Raw genomic sequence first — 24,672 nt, 5'->3', positions numbered from 1 at the left:
TGAAACACACACACACACACACAAAAACAAGCATTAACACCCCCCACCCATCTTTTCCCCCTGACCCGTGCGAAAGCTCTTTTTAATCAGTAAAGGACCTGTCTGCCTGGAGCTGCTTTTACACCTAATACCTCAGACAGGTTCATCTTGTTACCCAGCAAATAAATCCCACTCACAGACGCGCTGAGTTCCGACATGGCTTTAGGACGCCTGAGGGTGGTTCTCCTCTACCAGCACTGTGACCGTAATGAAAGCATACAGCGACCATGGTGCTTTTGTAATATAGCCATGAATACAAATGGTCTTACTAATTCACTCCTACAACATTCATTTCCCCTTCTGCCAAAGGTCATTTGGGGCTTTATCACTCTTGCAGCTCCCTCCCTCATTATATCCGCCTCCTTTGGGACTTTCCTCTAAATTCTTAACATAATCACTTTTAACCAACAAAACATTCTCTAATTTGCTTTTTTTATGCTAGATGTGCTCAAGTGTAATTTAAATCTCCTTTTTGTTGTTGTTGTTTTGTTATTATAGTTGTTGACGCAGGTCCTTTGTGTTTCTGTGTGACCTTCTCTGCGTTCATTGTGATGTGGAGATGAGCCCCTGTGTGTGATCTCATCTGGAAGCTATCCAGAGTTCTGGCAGCCCTGACCGGGCCACCGCCCAGGATCTGAGCTGCTGCCAGATCACTTTGGTGCCACAGGGCCTAGAGACACAGCCACAACCACAAGGAGTTCTAGATTGAGGCCAGGGGGCCGCAACATGATGCTACACACAGAGAACAGAGGGTTCCTTGGGATTCTTTAGATTTATATACTACTAGGTAAAAAAAAAAAGATCGTAACCATACATTTGCAGCGATTGGATTTTCAGTTTGACAATGAACTCACATAAGAGCTGAATGTGTTAGCACACATTTACCTTTTTTACCCACCCAGAAGACACAGTACATCATGCTTTCTGTCAATCTGATATACATGGCAAGCTTCGACTAGAACAGCTGTATTAATAAAACTGTAATTATAGTATGTGTGGGGCTGTTTATAGGGATCATTTCCATAAGCTAAATTTTTTTTTCTTTTTTTTTTTACAAAGTAGTTTTTCTAAGTAGCTTCAGTTAAGCAAACTAAACATTCTCCCTAGGGGAGCTGTCTGCTGTAGTTGAGCTTCTTCCAGTAGTAATTGATAGCTTGCAAATCTATGCTTTCCAAGTAGCTTCCCCAACACTGGCAATTTAGAGCCACCAATTAACCCAACTGCTTGTCTTTGGATTGTGGGAGGAAACCGAAGTACCTGGAGGAAAACATAGAAACACCACACAGAAAAGTTTATAACGTGTGTCACAATATGTCAGTGTTGTATTTACTGCCACTACCACCCAAATGGACAAAACATTGCTCCTACCAACACAGTTGTTGAATTGATTCACCACACTTTAAATGTGTCTGGTTATGAATACACTACTGGCTTGACAATTGTATGAGACCATTATACAATAAACTGCGCAACAGTGCCAACAGGATGTTTTCATCAACATTCAAACTCAAGACAATATGCTGCCATTTGGTTTCCAGATCCATTTATCATACGGAATCTCTGACCTTCTAATAATCTCCACAGGGATGTCTGAATTGCGGGGAACATTTGTCCTCACAACCACCCTGTGCCTGGCTCAAAGGCTGGTAAGAGCCATATCTTCCTCCATCAGTCTGTCTGTCATTGATAAGAATAATCAGGGCAGAACTCTGTGGGAATTCCACAAATGTCAAACAGTACATACCGAGGATCAGTGTTGTGCTTGTATACAATGGTGCATTGTAAGAAACTGGCTCTCCGTCATAGGAGGGAAATGCGCCTTAGTGAGAAAAATCTGTGCTTTTCTGTTAGGACTGCACAATAGCAAAAACAACTCTACATCGTGCTACAAAACTGCATTTTTTCTTGCGTTATAAACAGTTTGGGGGTAATACTATTTCTCTGAGAGTGGACTGATACTACTCTCATTTCAGTGCACAAGTATGGAGTTGCTTTACTAGTTGTTTGTGAACTGCTGCTCACTATCATTGGAGTATTTTTGGATCAAATGATAATGTAATGTCAAAGGTACTTAATAAATTTACACAGAATTATTACCTTTGCTCAATGTAGTGTTTTAACATCTTTTAGCTTAGTGTTTTGGTCTTTCAGCCCTCAACTTCACTGTTTGGGTTCAGTGTCACCACTCTGATCTACTTAGATTGTAGCAACAGTAAGCAGAAAGCCATAAATTCACTAGTATTAAGATGGTCAAAAGAAACTTGTTGGCCTTTTCACAGATTTATTTTAGTTTACTTAAGGAATGACTTGTTAAGATGGATTGTTTCCCCCACCCCATCAGTACCTAACTTGCTCCATGTTATGCTCATGACTCCACATGGATCCATTTTCCTGCTCATGTCTCAATCTATAACCATGGTATCCTCCAGTCAGCGATGTTATCAGCCTTTACTGCACCACTGATAACCCATTCAAAGGACACATTAGCATAAAGCCTGAGAAGTGATGCCTGTCGGGCTCAAGCAATTGAGATCATAAAGCATAAATGTGCTGCTGTAGCGAAATCCACATCCCACAGAGAGCCGTGCTTTCGCAGAACGACTGTGAGTGAAGAGACAGAAAAACAAAGTTAATGGTTGACAAACCTCTGTAATGTTCTGCTGCTATAGGGCAATGCCTCTATTAACCATAGCCCGGTAAAAGCCATCTCACTGAGCCGAATGTCTTGTGCATCTGGGCTTTCTATGGTAATGACGTACTTTAAAGGTGTAGTCTGTCTATTTCTGTTTGCATGCACTGTTTGCAGAATCTGCAGCATTAGTGGCAAGCACTGGTTCGCTCTTATTAGCTCTATATATATACTTATTTTAGCCATAGTTTTTTGTTTTGAACTTATACTCATTGTGTTGGCTGACACTGTCGAGCAGAATGTTGTTCTCCGTGAATTGGCTCTTGTGTTTATCAGGAGCTTGTGTTGCACATGAACCGTTGAGTCTGGTTTTGTTCTAGAGCCTCAATAAACAGTTTCATCCAGTATAAATAGCAGAGCCTTTGGTGTGTTGCCACGGTGGCTGAGTACAGAAGCAGGGAGGAACAGCTGTAGTCGCTCTGTCGCCGAGACCAGATCACTCCTCAGTCGCCCTGCCAGTCCTGTTCGTGCCGTCGAACATAAGCAACACTTGAGGACCCAGAGTTTGTTGTAGCGCTTGGCAGTAATTTCAGCTCACAACTGGCAGCTCTTTACCTCCTCTGTGTGTGTTTGTGTGTGTGTGTGTGTTTACCTGTGCACACATATTTTGATTATGCAAGTGTCTTTATTTGCAGGTTAACAGACGTAATGTAATAACTTTTGTACATCTGCTGGTCAGGTATTAATGTTATAGTTTAGCTAATAGTCATCTTCATGTTTTATTAAAGCTGCCCTCATCAAAATTATTATATTAACAGATCAATTGTGAAACATCAAAGGTGTTGCTCATAGCGACAGACCCACAGAGAATTTACACACAACTCTGCACTGTACAGCAAGTTATCAGAGCTAGTGATTATCTAAAAAATAAATAAATGCAGCTTTAATGATTTTATTTGATTTTATTCTACGTAGAAAAATGACTGCAGTCAGTTTGAATTTCCTGTCTTAATGTGAAACGCAGGGATTGATTTTAAAGGAGGCCTCCAGGTGCCTGATGACTGTTTGGCCCTGCTCCCAGAACACTTTGTAAAGGAGGGATTAGGCTGTGTTAATTGGATAGATGGTCCAAAAAGATTAGGTGCACTGAGGAGCATTTCTTCACCCCTTTAGCCCGACATAGTCTGTGAATAATGGAGCCCTGGACTGTAAACACAAGCCCAGATAGTGTGTTAATGTGTTAACAGAGCTTTTGGCTGGGTAGAAGGCAATATGGTGGACAGGTCTGACCTGAGCCAAGTCAGGTTAGACTACAGTGTGAAAGTGTGAAATAGAAAAAGATTTTCTTAAATAAAATGTTATTCTTCAGGATATCTTAACTCCATTATCTGATGGTTTTCATTTTCCATGTCCAACCTGCTGCAGGTCTTTCAAGCCTGACTTTGTCCTGATTCGGCAGCATGCATACAGCATGGTCCCTGGTGAAGACTTCAGGAATCTTGTGATTGGCCTGCATTTCGGTGGCGTCCCCAGTGTGAATTCTCTCTTCTCCATTTACAACTTCTGCAGCAAACCTTGGGTGGTAAGCGATCTTTAGGCCCTTTAGGCGGCTCTCTTTGCTCTACTTTAACTCACACAAAGGTGTCTTGAGTCCCTCCCTTGGCGGCTGCCTCTGACTGATTTATTTGGGCTATTAAAGGGAGCTGTAACATCTGTCTTTGGAGCCGGTAGTACAGTCCGGCTTCACCCTTACACATTATTGTTCACTTTGCAGTCAGAAAAGCTACAAAACTGCAGTGAAAAGGGTGCTAATGCTTGGCTCTGCATTAAAACTATAGTTTCATGAGTTTTGTGTGTTTTGCATGAGCACAATTAACTAACTCTGTAAAGCATCTATCTAACCTTTCCTGCCCTGCACTGCTTAACTAACGATGCCTGACTATCTTGTTTATTTCTGCTTGCAGTTTTCTCAGATGATTAAGCTCTACCACTCCCTTGGTCCAGAGAAATTCCCCCTCAATGAACAAACCTTCTATCCCAACCACACGCAGATGGTGAGTGCTTCTTCTTATCATCTTCTTCTCCTTATAATTCGTTTAAACAGAACCAACAACAAAATAACACACTCTCACATACACACAACCACAGTAAACTTCATATGGTGAGTTTTTCATTAAATCTTTATTATAAAAATATAAAACACAGAAATTAAGTCAAACATTTCTATAACCCCTACAAGGAATCAGCCCCCCACCCACACTTCAGGAATCAGTGTTCACACACAGACTGTCCACAGCTTCCTTTGATTGAATATTTTTGATCCTTTTTTTAAGGATCACACTTGACCAAGTTTTTCTGTGTTACGCAGACAATAAATTCACACAAACATTATCCACAGAAATAGTGACAAAGAAATGCCACAGAGGGAGGAACAGTCTATATTAAGTAACTAACTCTTAAAATAAAATGATCATAGTCTAATGAAAGCATGAGCAAGATATTATTATTCAGTTCTTTAGTTGTAAAATAATAATAATAGATACATAACTTTAACACTGAATAACTGTTGTTTTGGAATGGAGGTCCATACATTTAAAGACATTAAGGGAACTTGCTTTCTTCTCAGGAGGTATATGAGAAGATTGATACCATTATCATAGCATAAGGCCTGGAAATGAACCAACATCTCGCTTGGTTCTGTCACACTGCTAAAAAGTGCAGCAATTATTGATCAAACCAATAATGATTGCTGCACTAGCTAAGCTGTTTCTTATCTTCTGTAAGCTAAGCCGATAGTCATAGCTTCATATTTAATGTAGCATACAGACATGAAAGTGGGATCAGTCTTCTCATCTACTCTCAGTAGTAAAGCAAATCAGCATGTTTCCCCAAAATGTTGAGCCACTGTTTAAAAGAAACTAGGATAGCAATGCAACATTCATTTAACATTTCCGATGAAGGGGCTGTTACTCCCTTTGAGGCAAATCTGTGTCTGTTTATGGAATGGACTGAAGGTACAGCACTAGGAAAAATATGACCCTCCCCTCCCCATATGGGAACAGGTGAAGAAGAATGAATTTATATCCATTTCAAATAGTTAAATACAAAAAGACTGAATATACACTTATAAAATATCTCATTGTCTGAAACCTCTGAATATACTGAACTATATCTGTACTGTACTGGTGAAGGGTACCAGTCAGGGGAACTATGATCAAACATTAAAAAAAACGTACCATAAAATTTAACTTGCAGATAGTGGTCCTTCATTCTGGACAGTTGCACAGACTGCGTCGTAATGTCGTTTTAGCCTGTTATATTTTTTCTTTTCTTTTTTTTTTTTTGTACATATAGCACATGTACTGTGTGATCCATTAAACATATAAATAAATGTATTACAGAGGTTTCAGCTGAGTTGATTTCTGTAGCTTATGTTATATACAGCAAAAAATAAAGTATCACCATCTCTGCAAGAAAAGAACTCTTCCTTGCGTTGGCACTGTAACAGACATTTATAGCATTTCTCAGTGCTCAACTGAAAGGGTGCTCTTTGTGATGTAACTAAATAAGTTACACTGCAACACTCAGGGAAGCAGAGCTACTATCATCCATGAAGACACATGTTACAGTAGAAACTGTGAACATAATCATTTCATACTTCACTGTGAAAAAATACCATTTCCAAAAAGTGTTATGAAGCCTAAATAGGATGGATAATTGTCAGGGATCATATCTTGCACGTTGGCACTATAAGTCTATGCTCTGGATATGTTTACTGGCTGTGCGCTTTGTTGCCGATGTGCAGCACTGCATGGTATAGTTCAGTAGCAGCAATGTAACAGCTTTATATGTCAAATTTATATTTTTGCTGGCTGTACGGTTTTTCAATGACGGAAATTCATGTGATACATAATAACTGTTAGGATTACAGGAAAACGTTATTTTGCCTCAGTGCAAAAAAATAGAACAATAGTATGCAGTGGGCTAACTGCATATCACTAATTCACACCATACTTGTGTGTGTTACACTGTTTCTTTGAGATTAGATCTTCAATTCTGTATATCCCATTGAAGGTTGATCAGGGTCTTATACATGTTAGCATTCTAGCTGTCTGTCTTTGTGACCTTTTTAACATCACTGAACCCCAAAGAGACAGCTGTATGGGGGAAATTAAAGTGTTCAAGTGGGAGCTCTGTACATAAAAGGTATTGTTCTCTATTAGAAGTGCTACAAAACAGGCACTGTAATGAAGTTGTTCTTTTCTTTTTTTTTTACCCCTGCAAAGGGCTGGTCACCAAGGCCAGTGAGCTTTAAGAGTCCTGTAATACTCTAGAAGTGATCGGAGAAAACAAATGGGGTCAGGGAGAAGACAGTGGGTATCAGGGAAGGTGTGTTCAGGGTTTAGGGTTCGGTGGCATTAATTGTGGTTTTGTCGCGGGTTGTCATGCCCCGGTACCAACTGCAGTAACCCTCCTTCTGCTGGATACAGGAATAGTGCCGGGACTGATAGCCAGAATTGCCAAAATGGGAAAGCATGTCTGTCCAAAGGCACTCATTCTTTGAAGTCACCATGCAGGGCAGGTGGTGGCAGGATTTGATCTGCAGAGACAAAGACAAAACTTTGTATTAAAAAAAAAGCAGGAAATGACCTGATCTGATGTTGAAGCTAAAGGTGATATTTAGTACTGTAAAACTGTGTCTACAGTCTAGAGGTTTGTGCAAAGGCAAAAGTAGAATTAGCATATACATGTTATGTCTCATTTAAAAAAGATGTGACTATGCAGCATAATGTGGCTGAAATAGTAAATGGTGTTGGTAAATGGTGGCTTTTTAGCTTGTGGTGTCAGTCATGTATTGCAGCAGATTAGTAAATCAGGTATGAAAGACAGCGCCTGAAATAAGTACCAAACTCGTATGCGCGTGAAATGTTAAAAGACCATCAACCGTCTTCCTGAAGCGGAGATTTTTTTTTTTGCAGTTCCTTAATGATTCCGTTTTACTGAGGCTCTTTTGTGCGTCACTATTCCAGATGCTCACACAAAGAGCAACTCCACGGATGAATATCCAGTATGAACTAACAGGAAGATTCCCATAACTACTCAGAGAGGTGAAAAACGGAAACACTGTGTTTCGTGACAGCCAATCTGAGTCAGCAGCTGCAAAGAGCTGCACTTATCTGGATGTGAATGCACAAGCAATTTCAGTCAGCAAGTTAGAGGGCACACTTCCCACTTTGGGAGTTTTTGTTATTCAAACCTAGAGAGTCTGTCCTCCACGGTTCAGAGATGTTCACCATAATTTCCTAGTTTGAGTGGTTTTAATGATCTGTGGAGGATAATTTTATCACACGCTTCCGATTTTCCGGAGCAGTAAATCATGTTTTGTGGAGGATGGTGGTGTGAGTTTAATAGGCGTAATGATTTCAAACCTATGCTTACTGATTCTCATACTGAAGCCTTGCCTTTATCGATGGCCTTCTCTGGATGCCTCTAGGCTGGTGCCATGTCAGCACTGAGCACAGTTTATAGAAGTTTGCCCGCATTGGGAACAAATAGGTCTCTCTGCTAATCCACTTATACTGATAGGGGCTGATGGTGTTAGCAGATGTTCGGGACTGTGCTGTACAGTAGGACATTTACCAGGCAGGTCAGCAGCTGCACAGCGCCCCATAAAACTGAGAATGACGACTTGAGCTAATTCCAGAGTTGTTACTTAATAACTCCCAGTGCTAGTGGTAAAACTTGTTTTCTCTGTTTTCCTGTCTCTGTTGGACATGCACGTTGGATAATAGTGGATACTGCAATAGAGAGATTATTTCACAATATAATGGCCTAATAATGTTCTCTTCCCATACTTTTTTTTTTGCTTTCGGGGAAAGGGTTACTAGTTTTAACTCACCCTGCAGTTGCAGCCCAGCTGATACCGATGGTTGATGCCTTTCTTTTGGGCCAATGAGAGGCGCTCCCACTGCTCACTGAAGTTGCACAGTCCGGTGTAGACCTTTCCATTGTACACTCGCCCTGAGGAAGAAAAGAATGGAGGGGATTGGTTAGCATTTTGAGTCACAATTTGAATCTAAAACCTAATTGCACATTGTGTATATAGGAATCCTCTCTGGTAAAGTGGATGGTTAAAAATTGGTGAAAACAGGTGTTTTAACCTTATTAATCTTACTGGAAAAGAAAACACATTAGTTGTTGACCTAATGGTCTAAACCCAAGATCCTAGTGGCTCTGCTAGGCTATACTAAAAATGAATTTTAATTTCAGCATTCTTATATTCTCACAATGAAAATACTAACACACCAACATTTATCAGGCATGTTTACCATGGTCCCCATTGTAGTTTGCTAATAATTGCTAATAAGCACTAAACGCAAAGTTCAGCTAAGACTGATGGGAATATAATTGGTTTCGCTGTTATTTGTTAATTCACCAAGATATGGAACAAATTAAAACATTGACTGGGGGACCATAAATGTTTCTTTGGTAAGACAATCTCATGCAGTAAGCCCATATTAAACCAACAGTCCTATATCTGAAATATCCAAAGGTCGACAGACGTCTATGTTTAGCACTGCAGTGTTTGCGGCTTACCAACTCCTGAGACAGGTGCATCACAGTGGCATGTGAATGCTCAGGAACATCATGATTTGTCACCATATGTCTCCTTCACTGTGCTGTCACTGTGTGGGAATTTGACAACTCACAAATATGTGCTTCATTGACCCCCCCCTCCAATCCCCAGGTCGTCTTGCATCCCTGCACTGGGATTACTGGAGTCACTCGCAGGCTTATTATACGGTGTTGAGTGTGTGATATGCTCCTAAAATACTAATAAGGGCCGGCACACTTCAGACTTGATCAAAGGAGACTCAAGCAGCTTGTTTTGCTGGCTCTGGTGTATTTAAATTGCTCATAATACAGTTTTGAGGACCAGGACTTATTATAGATGCCCTGAGAGCAGAAAAATACATCAGTGATGTTACTCACACTCAGGCCAGGTAAACATAGCCATGGCTGCCTGGCAACGCAGGCTAGTTCATTTGCACTGTGGCATATAGTTGCAATATTTACAGCTTGGGACTCAGCGACAGTTATATATGCCATGCACCGCAGGGTCCAAAGTAAACTGCACCCCTGTTGGAAATAGCAACTCATAAAATGCTTCTGCTGGAAAACGCCAGTCGCTTCCTGCTAGCTGATAATTACAAGTTGTGAGAGAGAGAAAACAGCTTTCTGCTATTTCTGGTCTGAGAAGCTGAGGGAAATGAGTGCAAACCCTGTTTTGCCTTCCTGCACAGTGGCAAGGTTATAAATAGTGGGACGGATTGTGTCACAGGACAAATTAAGTCCTTGGAGAGAAGAGGAGCAGGGGAGCACATCAACATCAGAAACAACAAACTTACAATGCTACCAGCAAAACTACGAAAGGCCACTGAGAAGGAAAGTGTTCAGCATCTGTCTCATTAAAGTGGATTCTAATCAGTGGAATACACCTATAAAGTGATGTTCATGAGTATATAGACAAAGTCAGACCATGAACTTACCTGTGATCAGGTACTGATACTTGTTGATGTCAAACTTGACGCCACACAAACTTTCAGAGGCACTTGTGTAAATGTGCTGCACATGCTGGACATTGTCAAATCCTCTGTACATCTGTGAGACATAAGAATAAAAAATGGAATTAAAACCTGAAAGACTTAAAAGTAACACATTTTACCCCTGATTCTGGTACTGCACTGCTTAATTAACCTCAAAATACATTTATAAGTGATCGACAATGAAAACAAGGTGCTGACTTTATCGGGTGTCGTTATTTAAGGACTGCTTCAGGCAAAAGATTAGGCTCTGCCTAAACTGAGTCATAGATAACATGATTACTTTGTGTAATCTGCTTCTACTTTGAAGCTGTTTGGCAAGGTCATTCCTAAACTGTGGACCTCTGCTGCCTCTATTCAGCTCAGGTTTGTGGAACCGGAAGTCAGTCTTTGCCCGGAGAACTGTGTTTTCTTCAGTGTAATTTATTTGTCTGGGAACAACAGGAAATCCCTGTTTAGACGTGTCTCAGAGAAGCAGAACATACTGTTACTTAAGTCTGAAAATATGGATGTTTGGGAAAGTCAAAACCATCTGTCCCAAATGATTTCATCCCATAAGGAAAATCATTATTTTGGAATATAAACCAGTAGACTGTCATACACAGGAATAACCAATGGGATGCAAATGTAACATCTAATTCCTGAGGATAATCCTTACAGAGATAATTGGTGTCACAAACAAGGAGCCACTTAATGCTTTTATTACAGGCTGGAATTGTACTGATGCAGTGCTTGATTCTGTTGAAATGTTTTCACTCAGAGTGAGGAGTTTGGTTGAGCTGTAATGCCTGTAAGCCTGCTAATCCTCCAGCCTGGCTCCTATCTGAACAGCAGACCGATGTCAGCATCTGTCTGAAATATGCAGCGTTATGTAAGAATATAGGGGAAGTGAAGAATGGGCTTCCAGGCAAAGTCGAACAGTTTTTCAGCAGCTATCACACAGTGGCCAAGAGGGCAGAGAGACAATCTTGTAACTTAAGAGTTTGTGCCTTGTGCACTGTACGACATTTCATGAGCCTATTGTTGCAAATAGGAGACTAAGTATTGCTTCTAATTCTGATTATATAATTAGTGTTTCTGTACTGCTTCCTGTTTAGAGAATAAACAGAACATGGCATCCCAGTCACAAAACATTAAACCTTTAACAGCAATAACTAATACACTTTATCAGTCAATGGAGGTGTGTTAAAGACTTAAAGGTAAAGGTTTTATGACATATGTTAATTGTTAATCTTCATTGGCATTAGCAGGCTTGCTGTTTCTCCAGCTTCCAATCTAAGTTAGCTAGAGCCAGAGTGTGCTTCTATTAACTCCTCAAAACAACTAACTGATGAGGTATAATTTTTTTTGTGTAGATTGATTTGTTAATTTGTGACCTCTACATGTGTTATTGGGGTTTTTCTTATTATTATGTGGTAGCTTTATTGATAGCAGTAATTATAATTAGGAGTATTAATAATCTCATATACTTTTTTTAACAAGAAAGGTAATAAATGTGTTTCTCAAAACATCCTACATTTCCTTTCACAGCTGAAAGTGAGTGGTGTGTTTTTCAGCAGCAAACGATTAACACGCTTACCTTCATTTGCTTGACTGTGTAGCGCATTGTTCCAAAAGGGCCATCTCTCAGGAGCTTCTTGCCCACCACTTTAGCACGAATCACTGTGAAGAGAAGAGACAGACTGGTCAACCACTCTGAAATGATCAAAACAAACTGTCACATTCATTTACCATCCAACTTTGAGCTTTCCTCTCCAATCCATCAAACCAGCACAAGGCATTAGCAGACCCCCTGATAAATACCATTTCAGGACCAGGTTAGCACCACAGTTAATCCATTTAACTGATTTTCTGCATTTCTGCTGTTTGCCAAGGAGGGCCAATGAAAAACACTGCAGGGAAGTTTGAGTTGGATACAGAAATTAGAGGCCTTCTTCATAAGGCTTCATTCTCACTGCTGGTGTTTATGATTTTTTAGATGACAGGTGACATCTGTGCCTTGATTTAGATTTTATAGATCTGTTATTCATATCAGAATGAGCAACATGTGACAATGAAGTTAGCCATTTCTAAAAAAAATACTATAGCTATAGTGCACATCTCTTTCATTTTAAGAGGCTTCTTGCTATATTGGGATAAATGCTTCAGAAAGATCTTATCTGTGAGCAGGACCCTCATGTAAATGTTGGCAAGGTGAAAACGCTTTGTGGTGACTTTGATTTGTTTGCTTTCACTCATGCTGGAGTAAGGGGGCTTATTGTAGAAGGCTAGGAACGGGAAGTATGAGTGATCATTTGAGCCAGTGAATAGAGTCTAACCAGATCTGCGGGCCCTGCATATGCGGCCAGTCTTCTGTGAAGTTCACCTGCTGCCCACAGCCGCCAAGCCACAGACACAACTAACACTGGCCATGTTTGTTATCTTCTCCCAGTGGAATTTCCTTCCCACATTCTTTAGGGGCTCACATACCCCAGAAAGGAAAAAAATTAGAAGCCTTTCATTCTTTTGGACTGGAGAAAGAAATGAGGCATGTGGCATCTTCTGTGTGGTGTTTATTTGCATAACAATAAAACGCATGCAGGAAGCAGTTACAGCACGACCACCCAAAAGTGACCACAAAATTATTTTGGACATGAATCCAAATTAAGTACAAATACATGGTCACAATTTTAGTTAAATGTTGTTTCTTGCTTGTTTGTAAAAGAAAGAGAAGAGTTAAACTGATGATAATGCTAAATGGTCGGAAGCCATAAAGAATCATTCTCTGGGGACCATGGATAACTTTAAATGGTCTATTCAATAGTTGTTGAGACAAATTAGATAAGACCAAAATGGTGGGTGGACATGTAGTTACACTGTTAGCATGACCAAAAATGAAATACATAATAACTCATGTGGTGTCACTGCAGAACTTAAAATATTTATATTTTATTTGTATCATTCAAAAAATTCTAAATTGAATTGAAAACTGATCTATACAACTTCAAAATGGAAAATAGCACATGAAATAACACTCACACACATGCTGCCAGGACTGTATGAGCACACACTGACATTTCTAGAACAACCAATGCAACAGCCAACCAACACAAAGGTAGGTATCAACATTTTCTATGGATTTCCTGCCTCCCCCACCTTCCTGACCTTTCACAGGAACCTGCTACAGAACATTTGGTCCATGAATCTGTCAAATCTTCTAATGTTAACCTAATAGCACTATTACCTGATCAACCTTTGCTAATGTACCTAAATACTGTCTGACATTTCCAGAGGAACCGGGGCACAATTACCGAGGAATGTGGATATAACAGGATGTCTATGCTTCTCTTAAACACACTGCTACCATTATTTTGTGTCACCCTGAAACCTAGTTTCCTACTCTGCTCTGACCTCAGAACCAGTTGTCAGGAGTAACAGATGTTTATGTTTCAAGGCCCACAGGTCAGCTGATTCAACTGAGGTACATTCAGATAGGACTCCTCTTGTTGGATGGCAGACACTAATTGGCCGATCATGGTGCACAAGGAATGTATGAAGGGCCTCACTTGCTCATTCCCCTGCAGTGACCCCTTGACCTCCTCTCCATCCTGAACTTATATTTACTGTATGTACAACCGCATGGACCCTGCTAACATCAGAAAGTCGACCTTCTGAGTGTTTATTTAACCCAGTATCCCGTCCAGACTTGCATTCATTTTTCGCCATGATCTTGTATTGCTGATGGGAGAGTTGGGCCACTGCACAAAGTCTTATTCAGCACATCCCAAGGATTCTCAAGGGGGTTAGTCCGGCCAATCCACAAAAATGGTGTGTCACACTCCCTGAACATCTCTTTCACAATTAGAGCCCAATGAGTCCTGGCATTGTCATCTTGGCATATGCCCCGTGCTATCAGGGAAGAAAAAAATCCATTGATGGAATGACCTGGTCATTCAGTATTTTCAGGTAGTCAGCTGACCTCATTCTTTGGACAAATAATGTTGAAGCTAGACCTGACCAACTGCAGCAACCCCAGATCATAACACTGCCCCCACAGACCTGTACAGCAGGCACTAAACATGATGTGTGCATCACTTCACCCAACTCTCTTAATACCCTAATGCCCCCATCGCTCTGGAACAGGGTAAATCTGGACTCATCAGACCACATGACCTTCTTCTATTGGACAGTTCTTAACCCAGTTTTAGTAGTTTGCTTGATTCATTACAATAATTTAATTTTGAAATTGGTGGGGTCACATGGCCTATTTAATAATCCAATATTTAATATAGTTTAAATATTCCCAAATTACTCTGTACTCTAATAGAAGAGACTCTCTCTTCCTCATACTTTGCTAAACATGAGGAATTACAGGCTAGTGCTATGACGCACAACAGTTCATCTTCAGCAGAGAATCTGACATATATTTTCAAGAGTGGGAGGCTTCTTATGATAAGAGAGGTAACCAGAGTCTGTCCAAAAAAAAGTCAGTATCTCTTGCCTAAAGCAGGGGATTACACAAGCATGAATCCAAATGCTAAATCTTAAGGTGAGCATGTAATTTAGTTAAACATTTATTTCAGCCTACGTACAATGTGGCAAACTGCAGGCATGACAAGAATAAGGTTACTCATTTGTGTGTTTGTGTGCTTGTGAGGGAAAGAAAGAGAGCGAGGCACAGGGTGGGTGACGGTGCTTTTAGTATGCAGAAAGTGGTCCAAGTTTGAGGAGGAGAGTGGGAGGAAGAGGAATTCTCAGGACGACACATTGCCACGCTCAAAAATAAACATTGAAACTGAATCCCTGCTGTAGAGCTTTGTGTCAGATGGAAAAACGCTGGAACATAAAGCTTGCAATGTCCACTTACTGGTTGGTGAAATGCAAAGGCAGCTTGTGAAGCATGAATTACATTTTTATCACGATTTCTGATACTATGGTGCTTTGTTTGTGGGAACATTTAGCAAAAGTACTATATTTTTTTTTATTTTAAGTTCAGTGTGCAATAATTCTTTAGATTTTTTTTCCAGATTTCAGAAAGGTTATGTCTTATTTCTGCCTGAATGAGGCATGGGAATCTTTAACCAACCAGTCATTTAAATTCAAGAATCGTGTCACCTGACCTCAAAAATGCTTGTTGTCAAAGTTAAAATTAGTGGCTCAGACCAAAGTATTTAAAATAAATTGGTTCACAACAAACTCTGTCTCCAAATTAGTGGGTATCTATGGGTAGACTGGAAAAGAGATCCACAGCCAACACTTAAAGCTTTAGTCAGCTGGCAAAATGTTATCAGTGCTTCGTTACTGCCTGCTTTTCATATCTTTCTCTTGCTCTCTTTGCTGTTTCTCCCTCACTCATTAACTGCATCTGTATCAACAATATTAAACAAAGTTGGCATTTATAGCTGCACAGTATATCTGCCTGGAGTATAATGTGTACCTTTTCTGTAAATGTAAATCTCTACAAAATTTGGCAGCTACTGCTGTTACTGTTGTCGTAAATTGCCATAAATGCAACTGAAGGCGATTAAGTCATTGGCTTGTGTTCTATTAGTCATTGTATTTTCATGAGTGTGTACTGGGCAGTTGTCCATCGCCCCCGTGCTGGCCTCCTGTTCAAAACTGTGAACCTTGCAGCGGCTGTGTGGTCACCAGAGAAGGGACAGGCTGGAGATTTGATACGCCTGGCTTAGAGGACAATCCTCCCAAGCTCGTATGGAATCCAGAACCTTTGGCATCTCATTGTATTTTAACACACTTTTGGGACAACTACAGATATGTGCTCCAAGCTTGCATAATGCATTTCAGAATAGCAGTCCTAGTTTTGCTTAGTTTATCACGTGTCACCTGTTGATCTGCAGACGAGGAGAAGAAGCAAAACTGACAAATGGAGTAATGATATCACTCTAGATGTATTGGTATGAGGAGAGTGTTTCACAATGCTTCAGGCCACGTGTTGCTCTAAACAGTGTACTGTATAATACAGGTCAAAATACCCGCAGCAATGTGGCTTCAGTTTCTCTCAGTGGCCTGATCCTCAATCCCAAACTGATCCTAAACACAAATTAAGAAAATGCTCAGCAACAGGTCTAGTTCACGGTGCAAACATGTTCCTGTCACACGAAGCTCTGGGAAACAAGAGTTGTTATGGAGCAATATTAAATCTCAGGGTCAAAGTTTTCTGCCAGGACTCTAATCTTGCTTTCAGGGGACTTTGGAAAAACAAGTGCTGTTCACTTCCCCTTGTGAATGGGCTGCTTTAACCCAACTGTCTAACAGCAGCCAACTATGTCTCTGTACAAAGCAGCCAGGTCACTGCTTGGTGCCCAGGTATGTAGCACAGAAACTGCTAGGATGGATTAAAGCTGATGATGACTTATAGTTTTATCAATACAACCCACAGAAATGACATTTTATAAGTAAGTATGCAGGTATCTTTAACATACATCGTCAAAATGAAAGGAAAGCCCAACAGTAGAAACTTAACCAGAAACTACAACCATCTGTTCTCAGAGCACCTTCATGCACTTAAGTATTTCATGTTAAATTTGTCAGAGAGAAAGACAGTCTCCAACAACCCAATTTCCAACCCTTTAACCTAATTGTGATTCATTCAGTGGAGTTCCTGCAAGTGATTACAGGTCAGAGCCAAAAAAACAAGAGCAAAACGCTTTGAACTCGACTACGGGTCTTAAATTGGGAAGAATCAGGCCTGACGCCTTTGATGTAGACGGTGAGAATTACAGGGTTTCTCCCTCGCTGCATTAGCGTTTTAACCCCATACTTTTTTGTTTTCCACATCTTCATGTTTTATCTAGGCTGCAGAAGTGTAGGTTGATGTAGGTCATAAAAGTAGAAATTGAATTTCAAATCCATTTGTTTGTCTTATCCCTGTGATACCACAGATGAGATCTTTGTTTTAGTATATTTGTAACACCTTTTAACATGTGAGGTTTATTATCAACGTGGAGACCTGGGATAGAATATGTATTTATACATGATAGCATTGCGTAAGGCTGGACAATATAAAACCATTCAGGTTTTCTATGTAAATCTTTAAAGTCTGCTGCCAATTCCACTTTGAACAGTAGAGGTACAATACACAATTCTTGACTATCTCAACCTTGACTTAATATCAAACATGACTAAATCGGACCTAGATTGAAGAAATGTTACTTGCTGCTGTTTGTGCTCTGCATCAAATTGCTGTGTTTCTGAGATATAAGTGGGAAGCAAGCATTCAAAGCACACCTCAAGCTAAGCCGGGGCGCTGGAAATAGGATTTATGTGGCTCACAACTGATCACTGCTCCCATTGAAGTCAGTCCCAGATTCTACACTTGCAAGGCTCAGCGGGTGCCAACACGATGAGCTATCAGAAGATCTGAACGACTGTCAAAAGCATCAAGTGAGTGTTTGTCCAAACGGCATTTTGATTTGGTCCAACCAGGTCACTTGGCTGAAGATGGACTCACAGGCCTGTTGAACAGAGTTTACTAAGAGCCAGCAAGTGGCCATTTTGGGAAAAGTCACTCAATATATTTTAGGTCTACCTGGTTCACCTCTACTGTAAGACTACTGAGGATTCATGAAAGAATTACTGTGACTCTCTGCCTCGCAGTCGGAACTAAACGAAGCAATGTCAAAAACATAGAATTTATGCCAGATTGTTAGATTTGGTGTGGACTTAGGCGATATGAAGGAATGTTGTGTTCCTTTCATAGCAAAGTAAAGCCGGCTCATAAGCAGTAATATCATTCAAACATCACTGGAGACTGTTTGCAAGGGTAAGATTATTAAATATTCATTTAATGAAGCAAAGAATATTCCAACCTCATGTTATGGGTTTGTGTTTTCAACTTTTCATGAAGTACGAGTCATATTTAAAGGAATAATTTTACCTTTTGGTAAATGCACACACAGTATGTAATCTCTTGCTGATTATTAGAGATCTCTGTCGTGCCTGTATGCTAACAAATTAGAATAAATTTGAAGCTACAGTCAGAAGTCGGTTAGGTTTGCATAACGGCTTGGAGCAGAGGAAACACAAGATAGCTAGTCTACCTCATTTCTAGCTACATTAGTAAGCAGGAAGGGTATTTCTCCAAATGTCTATTGTTGTAAGGATTTGATGGCATCTGAAAATGATAAGGAATTACATTTGAACATAATACTATCAAAAATATTTGTTTTGTAGATTTCTTTAACAGGAAAAACATTTATTTCATTTAACTGTACTTCAAAAGCATCATGAATCTATAATCGCTATCAGCCTCTACTGGTCACTAGTCGCAAGTGCACCGTCTTTTAGCATACCTAGGAGTGTGTAGGGGCGTTGCAGCAGAAACTGGGACTTCCCTTGTAGCGTGTTGATCGACACTAGGCAAGAGGGCGAACACATGGGCGAACACATGGCCGCAGTGTGTGCATATGTGCGTTGTGTGTGTTTGTGCTCAGTTTAGACAGAGTGATTAATGTTTAATTATGTGTGAGGGTGTTAGAGAGCCCCATGATTTTGGAGTCAAAGGATTATTTAAAGCAAATTATCGGCTGTTCTCAATAATGCTGTTAGTCGCTGCCTTTTCAAACCCATATTGTACGTGTGCATTATGTGTGTGTTGCAATGCTGTTACCCCACACAATCTCTCCTCCATGCAAGAAATCAATCATTAAGTCCCAGCTGAAAATTTTTACCTCCAAAACTCGTGCAACTCTTTACCCGACATCACACAGTCCTTACAGAGCAGATCAAAAATTAAAAAAAATCCTAAGGTCTTCACTAATCTTATCTAAAGGCAGATATCAGATTTGACTGGTGTTTCAGGGTAAGACAGATCACATTATTCTGAGAGGCAGAAAAAGCATCACCAGGCAGTAAAACAAACTTAAACCCCACTGCCCCGCTACGTGTGATCCAGTGGCCAGGCATGTATGAGTTACAACTGGGTGGCTGGCTGACAGACAAATAACAGTGTGCAGAAGCACAAGAATGATTTAGAACATCTACAGTGTTTCACACCACTCAGAGCTCAGCTTCTAGCCTCAAAAACAGCCCAGATGTGCGATAACACACATTTTTAGGTACACAAATGCTCTGCCAGACCAAAAATTATTGCAAGTCCATAATAATGTCAATGATAATCAACAATCCCCAGAAATCCTTAGTATTTTACCATGATGCTGTAGGGTCATTAAGCCAAGAATAGGTAAAGAAAATCAGAGGTCAGAGTGGCTGTGGAAGTGAAGAGTTTCTTCGATTTGTGAAACCTGTTAGTGCACTATTGCTACAAAAACTGCAACGGCACTGAACCTAGACTTCAGATTTAAAGTGGTTGTAACCTGAACTGGGCAGTGAAACTAATACACAGGTGGTTCCTAAACTACTTCATCAATTTGAGTCATTTGAGGAATAAATAATTGTAGACATTTAACAGTCATGACCTAAATAAGCGTAGTGACCAAAAACTACAGGCTTCCAATACAGTTTGCAGTTTCATTTAATAGTAGAAATATAATGCTGGGGAGAACAGTAATCCATTATAACAGTATTCTAAAATTGACATAAGCACAAATAGTAGTTTTGGTGCAAAAAATAAGAGTGAAAGTAAAGGGCAGTACAAAGAAAAAGTCCCCACAGAGCTTGATTGTAACTTATTTACCTATAATAAGACATTACGTGGTTACACTGCACCAAGAGAAGTGGTCCCAGGTCAGTCCTCTCTCCTGACTGACAGGCAGCACTTGTGCCGCAACTCGACATATGGGTGCTTAAGATGAAAACACGCTCATTGACAGCAGAAAGGGGGTCGATGTAGTCCGCTACTCACCTATCTCAGAGTTGCAGAAAGCGTCTTGCGGGTGCGTAAGAGCGCACGAACAGCCCTCCGTCAGCTGGTTAACGTGCAGGCTGCTGAAGAGAAACAGCAGGCTGATCAGGTGCTGGTACACTGACTGCATTTCTCCAAACTTTCTCACTCCTCTCTAATGGAAATAAACTGTATGGAGTCCCCAGTGGATCCGCTCCGTTCACTGCGCGCTGGCTGCAGCAGCAGTAGTAGTAATAGTAGTAGTAGTAGTAGTAGTAGTAATAGTCAGCTCTGTGTATAACGTCCAAGCCTCTGCTCTGGTTGTCGTCGCTGTTGTTTCTCGCTTCGCTTCAGAGCTGCCCCTGATCCAGGACAGGCGCACAGTTGTACATATAGCGCGCCGGAGAGACGTACACGCCCCTCTCCACCTCTGCAGAGCGTGTGTGCGCAGCAGCCAATGAGCGTAATGACATGCTGAATCACAGGCATCCAACTTTCCGTAACGCTACCCTGCTTAATTTTCATATTTTTCCTAACACATACAGGACCACAGATAAACGTGCAAGATTAGACAGATATGTTTGCTCTTACTTTTGTAGACAGACACGAAAAAAAAAAAAGTGACTGTAAGAGATGACAGAAAACTGGATGTTAGAATAGTTTAAAATGTACTGTGCTGCTGCAAACCTATGGTAAAATATATATTAAGGTTGGCTAAAAAAATATTTGTAGGTATGTTATTGTAATTATCACCATACTGTAGAGTAGCCTATAATATAGATGTTAAATTATTTATTATAAATTACATGCATATGCGGACAAATATTAAAAATGAAAAATAAATCTTAATGATGAAATGAGTCATATACACAACAGTCAAGAAGCAGAAGTGATGGCATTTCTGATTAATCAGTGACTTAAACAATTAATCGAATATCAACATTTCTAATTGATTGTTGATCATGTTGACGCATCTTGTGCAGATTCAACTGAAATATTCAACTTTGTAAACAAGTCTTACTTCTGAACAAACTAATACCAAAGATGGAATGCTTTGTTTTTTTTTTTTTTTATTCGGCTGAAAACATTTTCTTTTTGCTCACTTCTCACCCATGAGTCTCACTTAGTCATCCTGCACACAGCACACCCCCGACGCCCCCTTAATTAGTAATACTTACACTACATTGAATACAGGATGTTGCCAGATTCCTCCGGCCCACAGCAGAAATCTGAGGCATTGAGATGACTGTACATTTCCAAACCTAAGAAACAATATACAGTATGTGAGGGCAATTTCAGTCTCTAGATTAATTGAACTTTTATGATGTCTTCTTTGTACCTGTTGAATCACTGAATCTACAGTAGAAACATTTCATTGCTGTACCTGTGGCTGCTTATATGGCCTCATTTGGTCAAATGAGCCAATTCTCTCCTTCCTCATTGTGCTCATGAACCTAACTGGAGCTGTCTTATCTCTGCAGAGGCTTATCTGCAGGGACTGACGGAGCTATGTTAAGAGTTGCTGCCGCTCACAGTTGTATAACTAACCCAGACATAATCACGTCGGGGAACTCTGACCCTTAATGTGCCTTCATTAACAGTTATCTCAGTTTAAAGGGCCCTCACTGCCATTTTATTTGCTGCTTATCATCCCATTAAAATTGGGATTCAATTCTATGTTTTAAAAGTGAGCTGAATGTCACAGCAGCTGGAAAAGGTGACTGCTTTTCTGTTAATGCTGAAGTTAAGAAAACTGGAAAATAAGCTTGTGTTTGCTCACCCGTGCGGTCAGACACAGAATAATACATTAACACATTTTTGTGGAAATTCATCATTGTAGTCAAGTTATGTTTTATCAGAGGTGTGGCGTGATCAGAGGGTCCAGAGCACATTGGACGCTTCCAACAGAAACAGAAATTACTGGAAACGCATCAGCTGCTTTGCTGTAGTTAACCATTGAAAATGACTGGTGACATGTTATTTCAGCCCCGAAGCTGAAGTCTGAACCGACAGATTGTGACATTCCTTAGTTAGACAGTGGATTGGAATGTGTAACAGGTAGATTTACATTTCGTATGCCCAAAAGAGGTGAAGTCAGACCCATGGGAAGTCACAGGGGAGGGTGAGGAAAAAAATGATTCACGTGGGCAATATTAAATATGACTTTATTCATACATAAAGAGGTTAAACAGTCGTACACTCCTATAATATGTCAAAAAAGGCCAAGAGCTGAAAACAAACCTAATAAGGTAGATGAGGCCTTCCACTATGTTACAAGGTTAAAATGCTCTTAGATACAAAACTGTATAGTCTACTTCAATTGTACAGTGGGAAATGGAACAAGATAAAAACAGACGACTTTCTGGTTATGTGTGCCTCTCACATCTTGTCACTACAACTTGATCCACACAACTGAAAAAACAACAAGTCAGGGCCACCAAGAAAGTGATGCAACCAACATACTGTAAGCATAATGCAGAGCAAAGTGGATTTATTTGAAAAAGTCCAATTATAGAAAAAGGCCTGTTTTGATGTTGGTCAGTCGCCAGGGGATCAGGGAACAGCATTGTGTAGCAGAGGTCTTGGCTGGTGTGGTTCTGAGTTGACAAAAGAGAACAGAGCACTGGCTCAGAGGAAATACCTTTCATCCGACTGACAAGCCACTAAAGAGACAGAGGAAGAGGCGAAACTTGAAAAGATAGCACAGCCGGGAGCGACGGTCACCGAGGGAGAGAGTCCAGCCCTGACTCACTCGGCCCTGTTGCACAGCCCACATCTCGTTCCAGTTAAGTGGGACAGGCAACCCAGCTCTGAGCGGTGAGGAGAATGCATAGTGGACATGTGTCACAGGAGGAAAATAATAATTGGATGTTTCCGAGTTACACAGAACGTTGACCTGCTCTTTCAAAATGTGAGGAGGATTTGGGATCTTGTAGGTTGGCTGTGGATCTCTTTCCATCTTCTTGGGTGGCAAGAGCAACAGAAAGGAAACACCTGTAGTTCAGTGTGAATTATATAATATGATGATGATCAGAGCATTAAGATATAAAGCTTATAATAGTAATTGTCTATGCCACAGAGCTCAATTTAAAACACAGTTCAATCAACAACAATCAGTTAGCTCTTGACCTTCCTATGATAAGGGATGGCTCTTAAAGGTCTTTTTTTTTATACCAATACATTTCTCCTTCTCATTAAGAATGTGGCCCAGTGCAGTGGTGTGCCTCCTAGTGGCTTTTAAAAGTTGTAGGATGACAGTGGAGCTCTATAGCACAGATGAATAAGCTAAATGAGAATCAGGGCTTATTGACATTAGGTGGTTAGTAGATGCAATTGTTTGTTGGTATTAGTCTCTGAATGGGATTCGTTAGCAATACAGTATATATTGCCAATAATACAGAATAGAAAATGACTGGCGAAGTGGAGTCTGAAACCTTTCTGAAGCCACTGTATGTACAGAACACAGGTCACATTGACCTCCAGTGGTGTTGCTCTTGGGCCTGTTTACTTTAGATATGTGGAAGAAATTGTTGGATATAAACTCAAAGTTCAAAGCTGTCAGTACACTTAGAATTAGTTTATCAGTTGTTCTTGTCTGTACCCTCCCCGTTGTATAAGAAGAAGGGATATTAAAGCCAAGTGGTGCTTTAGGTAGCTGTTCAGTCCGTCCAGACATTTTAACAGAGGCCATAGTTTCCATCTCCAGCACATCTGTCATCTGATGTATAGTTAAGACATCAGAGAAGGAAACACAAACATGGCCTTGACCCATGATGCTGCTCACAGTGGGACTCTCCACACAATAAAATATGATGGACGGTCAGTAACTTCCTACTCAAGCGAGCCAAATGCAACCACAGTGCTCGCTGCTCAGACGCAGGGTCCCCCGCCATACTCTACTGTACATATTTGGAGGGTGCGCGGTCAGGAAACCCCACAAAATGACTATGTTGCATTACAGCATGAGACAATGAGACACCAGGCCTGACCATAAAAATGGGCACATGACGGCATGGAAATAGCTGTGAGGAATTCCTTAAGGTTGAGGGAATGCCTAAACTGGTCTGATGCTGAGCACAGTAAAAAAAATGGTGTGTCGTATAACACTTTTCTCCTGTAAAACTGCTCCCCTTAGCAACAGCCTGTGACATTTTTATGAATACGAACATAAAAGTTAACACCAAAGTGATGTTTTGACAGTGACACCCATTCTATCAAATGACAGAAAGAAACATTATGTCAGCAAGTAGCTACTAAACACCGTGGGAAAACTTCAATAATGGTTGTAGAACAAACATAAAGGTTAAAGGGGTGTGAATATCAGACTGACTTTCATCAGGAGGTGAGAAAAAACAACTCACAATTCATGCTGTTGCTTATTTATGCTATATTAACATGTTTAACTGGCATCATGTCACCAAAAAAATCTGTTAATACAAAAAAATACAAAGTCTCTATAGTCACAAAATACAGGCTGAAAAGAAGGAAATCAATTACTTGTTGTTTAGAGTACATTAATCAACTTCAGTAAAGAATTTGAAGTGGTACTCGGTTTTGTGTACTATAAATTCAGCATAAAAACATAATCCTCACCAACCCTAATTTAAACCCTAGATATC

General features: G+C 40.4%; 2 protein-coding genes across 3 annotated transcripts in view; one reads left to right on the top strand and one right to left on the bottom strand.

The window, feature by feature from the left end:
- Positions 1–24,672, top strand: part of LOC113163449 (synapsin-3) — a 72,534-nt gene that overhangs the window by 25,259 nt on the left and 22,603 nt on the right. For both annotated transcript variants that reach the window (XM_026362078.1, XM_026362079.2), the window contains 2 exons: positions 4,094–4,250; positions 4,633–4,722. In XM_026362078.1, the coding sequence (XP_026217863.1) occupies positions 4,094–4,250; positions 4,633–4,722 (247 nt within the window). The remainder of the gene's footprint in view (positions 1–4,093; positions 4,251–4,632; positions 4,723–24,672) is intronic.
- On the bottom strand, positions 4,831–20,417 carry LOC113163450 (metalloproteinase inhibitor 3). Its single transcript, XM_026362080.1, has 5 exons — positions 20,075–20,417; positions 11,852–11,934; positions 10,219–10,330; positions 8,568–8,689; positions 4,831–7,268 (listed from the first exon to the last, which is right to left on the bottom strand). The coding sequence occupies exons 1-5, from the start codon at positions 20,202–20,204 to the stop codon at positions 7,071–7,073; spliced, it is 645 nt and encodes a 214-aa protein (XP_026217865.1). The 5' UTR covers positions 20,205–20,417; the 3' UTR covers positions 4,831–7,070.

This window comes from Anabas testudineus, chromosome 23 (genome assembly GCF_900324465.2).
Source record: "Anabas testudineus chromosome 23, fAnaTes1.2, whole genome shotgun sequence".
Lineage (NCBI taxonomy): Eukaryota > Metazoa > Chordata > Actinopteri > Anabantiformes > Anabantidae > Anabas > Anabas testudineus.
This window is presented reverse-complemented; position numbering and strand designations above follow the sequence as displayed.

Excerpts from the sequence above, each read along its gene's own strand:
- LOC113163450 (XM_026362080.1), bottom strand. The coding sequence starts at position 20,204 with ATGCAGTCAGTGTACCAGCACCTGATCAGCCTGCTGTTTCTCTTCAGC. Across the intron at positions 11,935-20,074 it reads TTTCTGCAACTCTGAGATAG|TGATTCGTGCTAAAGTGGTG; the intron begins GTGAGTAGCGGA and ends TTCTCTTCACAG. Across the intron at positions 7,269-8,567 it reads AGCTGGGCTGCAACTGCAGG|ATCAAATCCTGCCACCACCT; the intron begins GTGAGTTAAAAC and ends TTGTCTCTGCAG.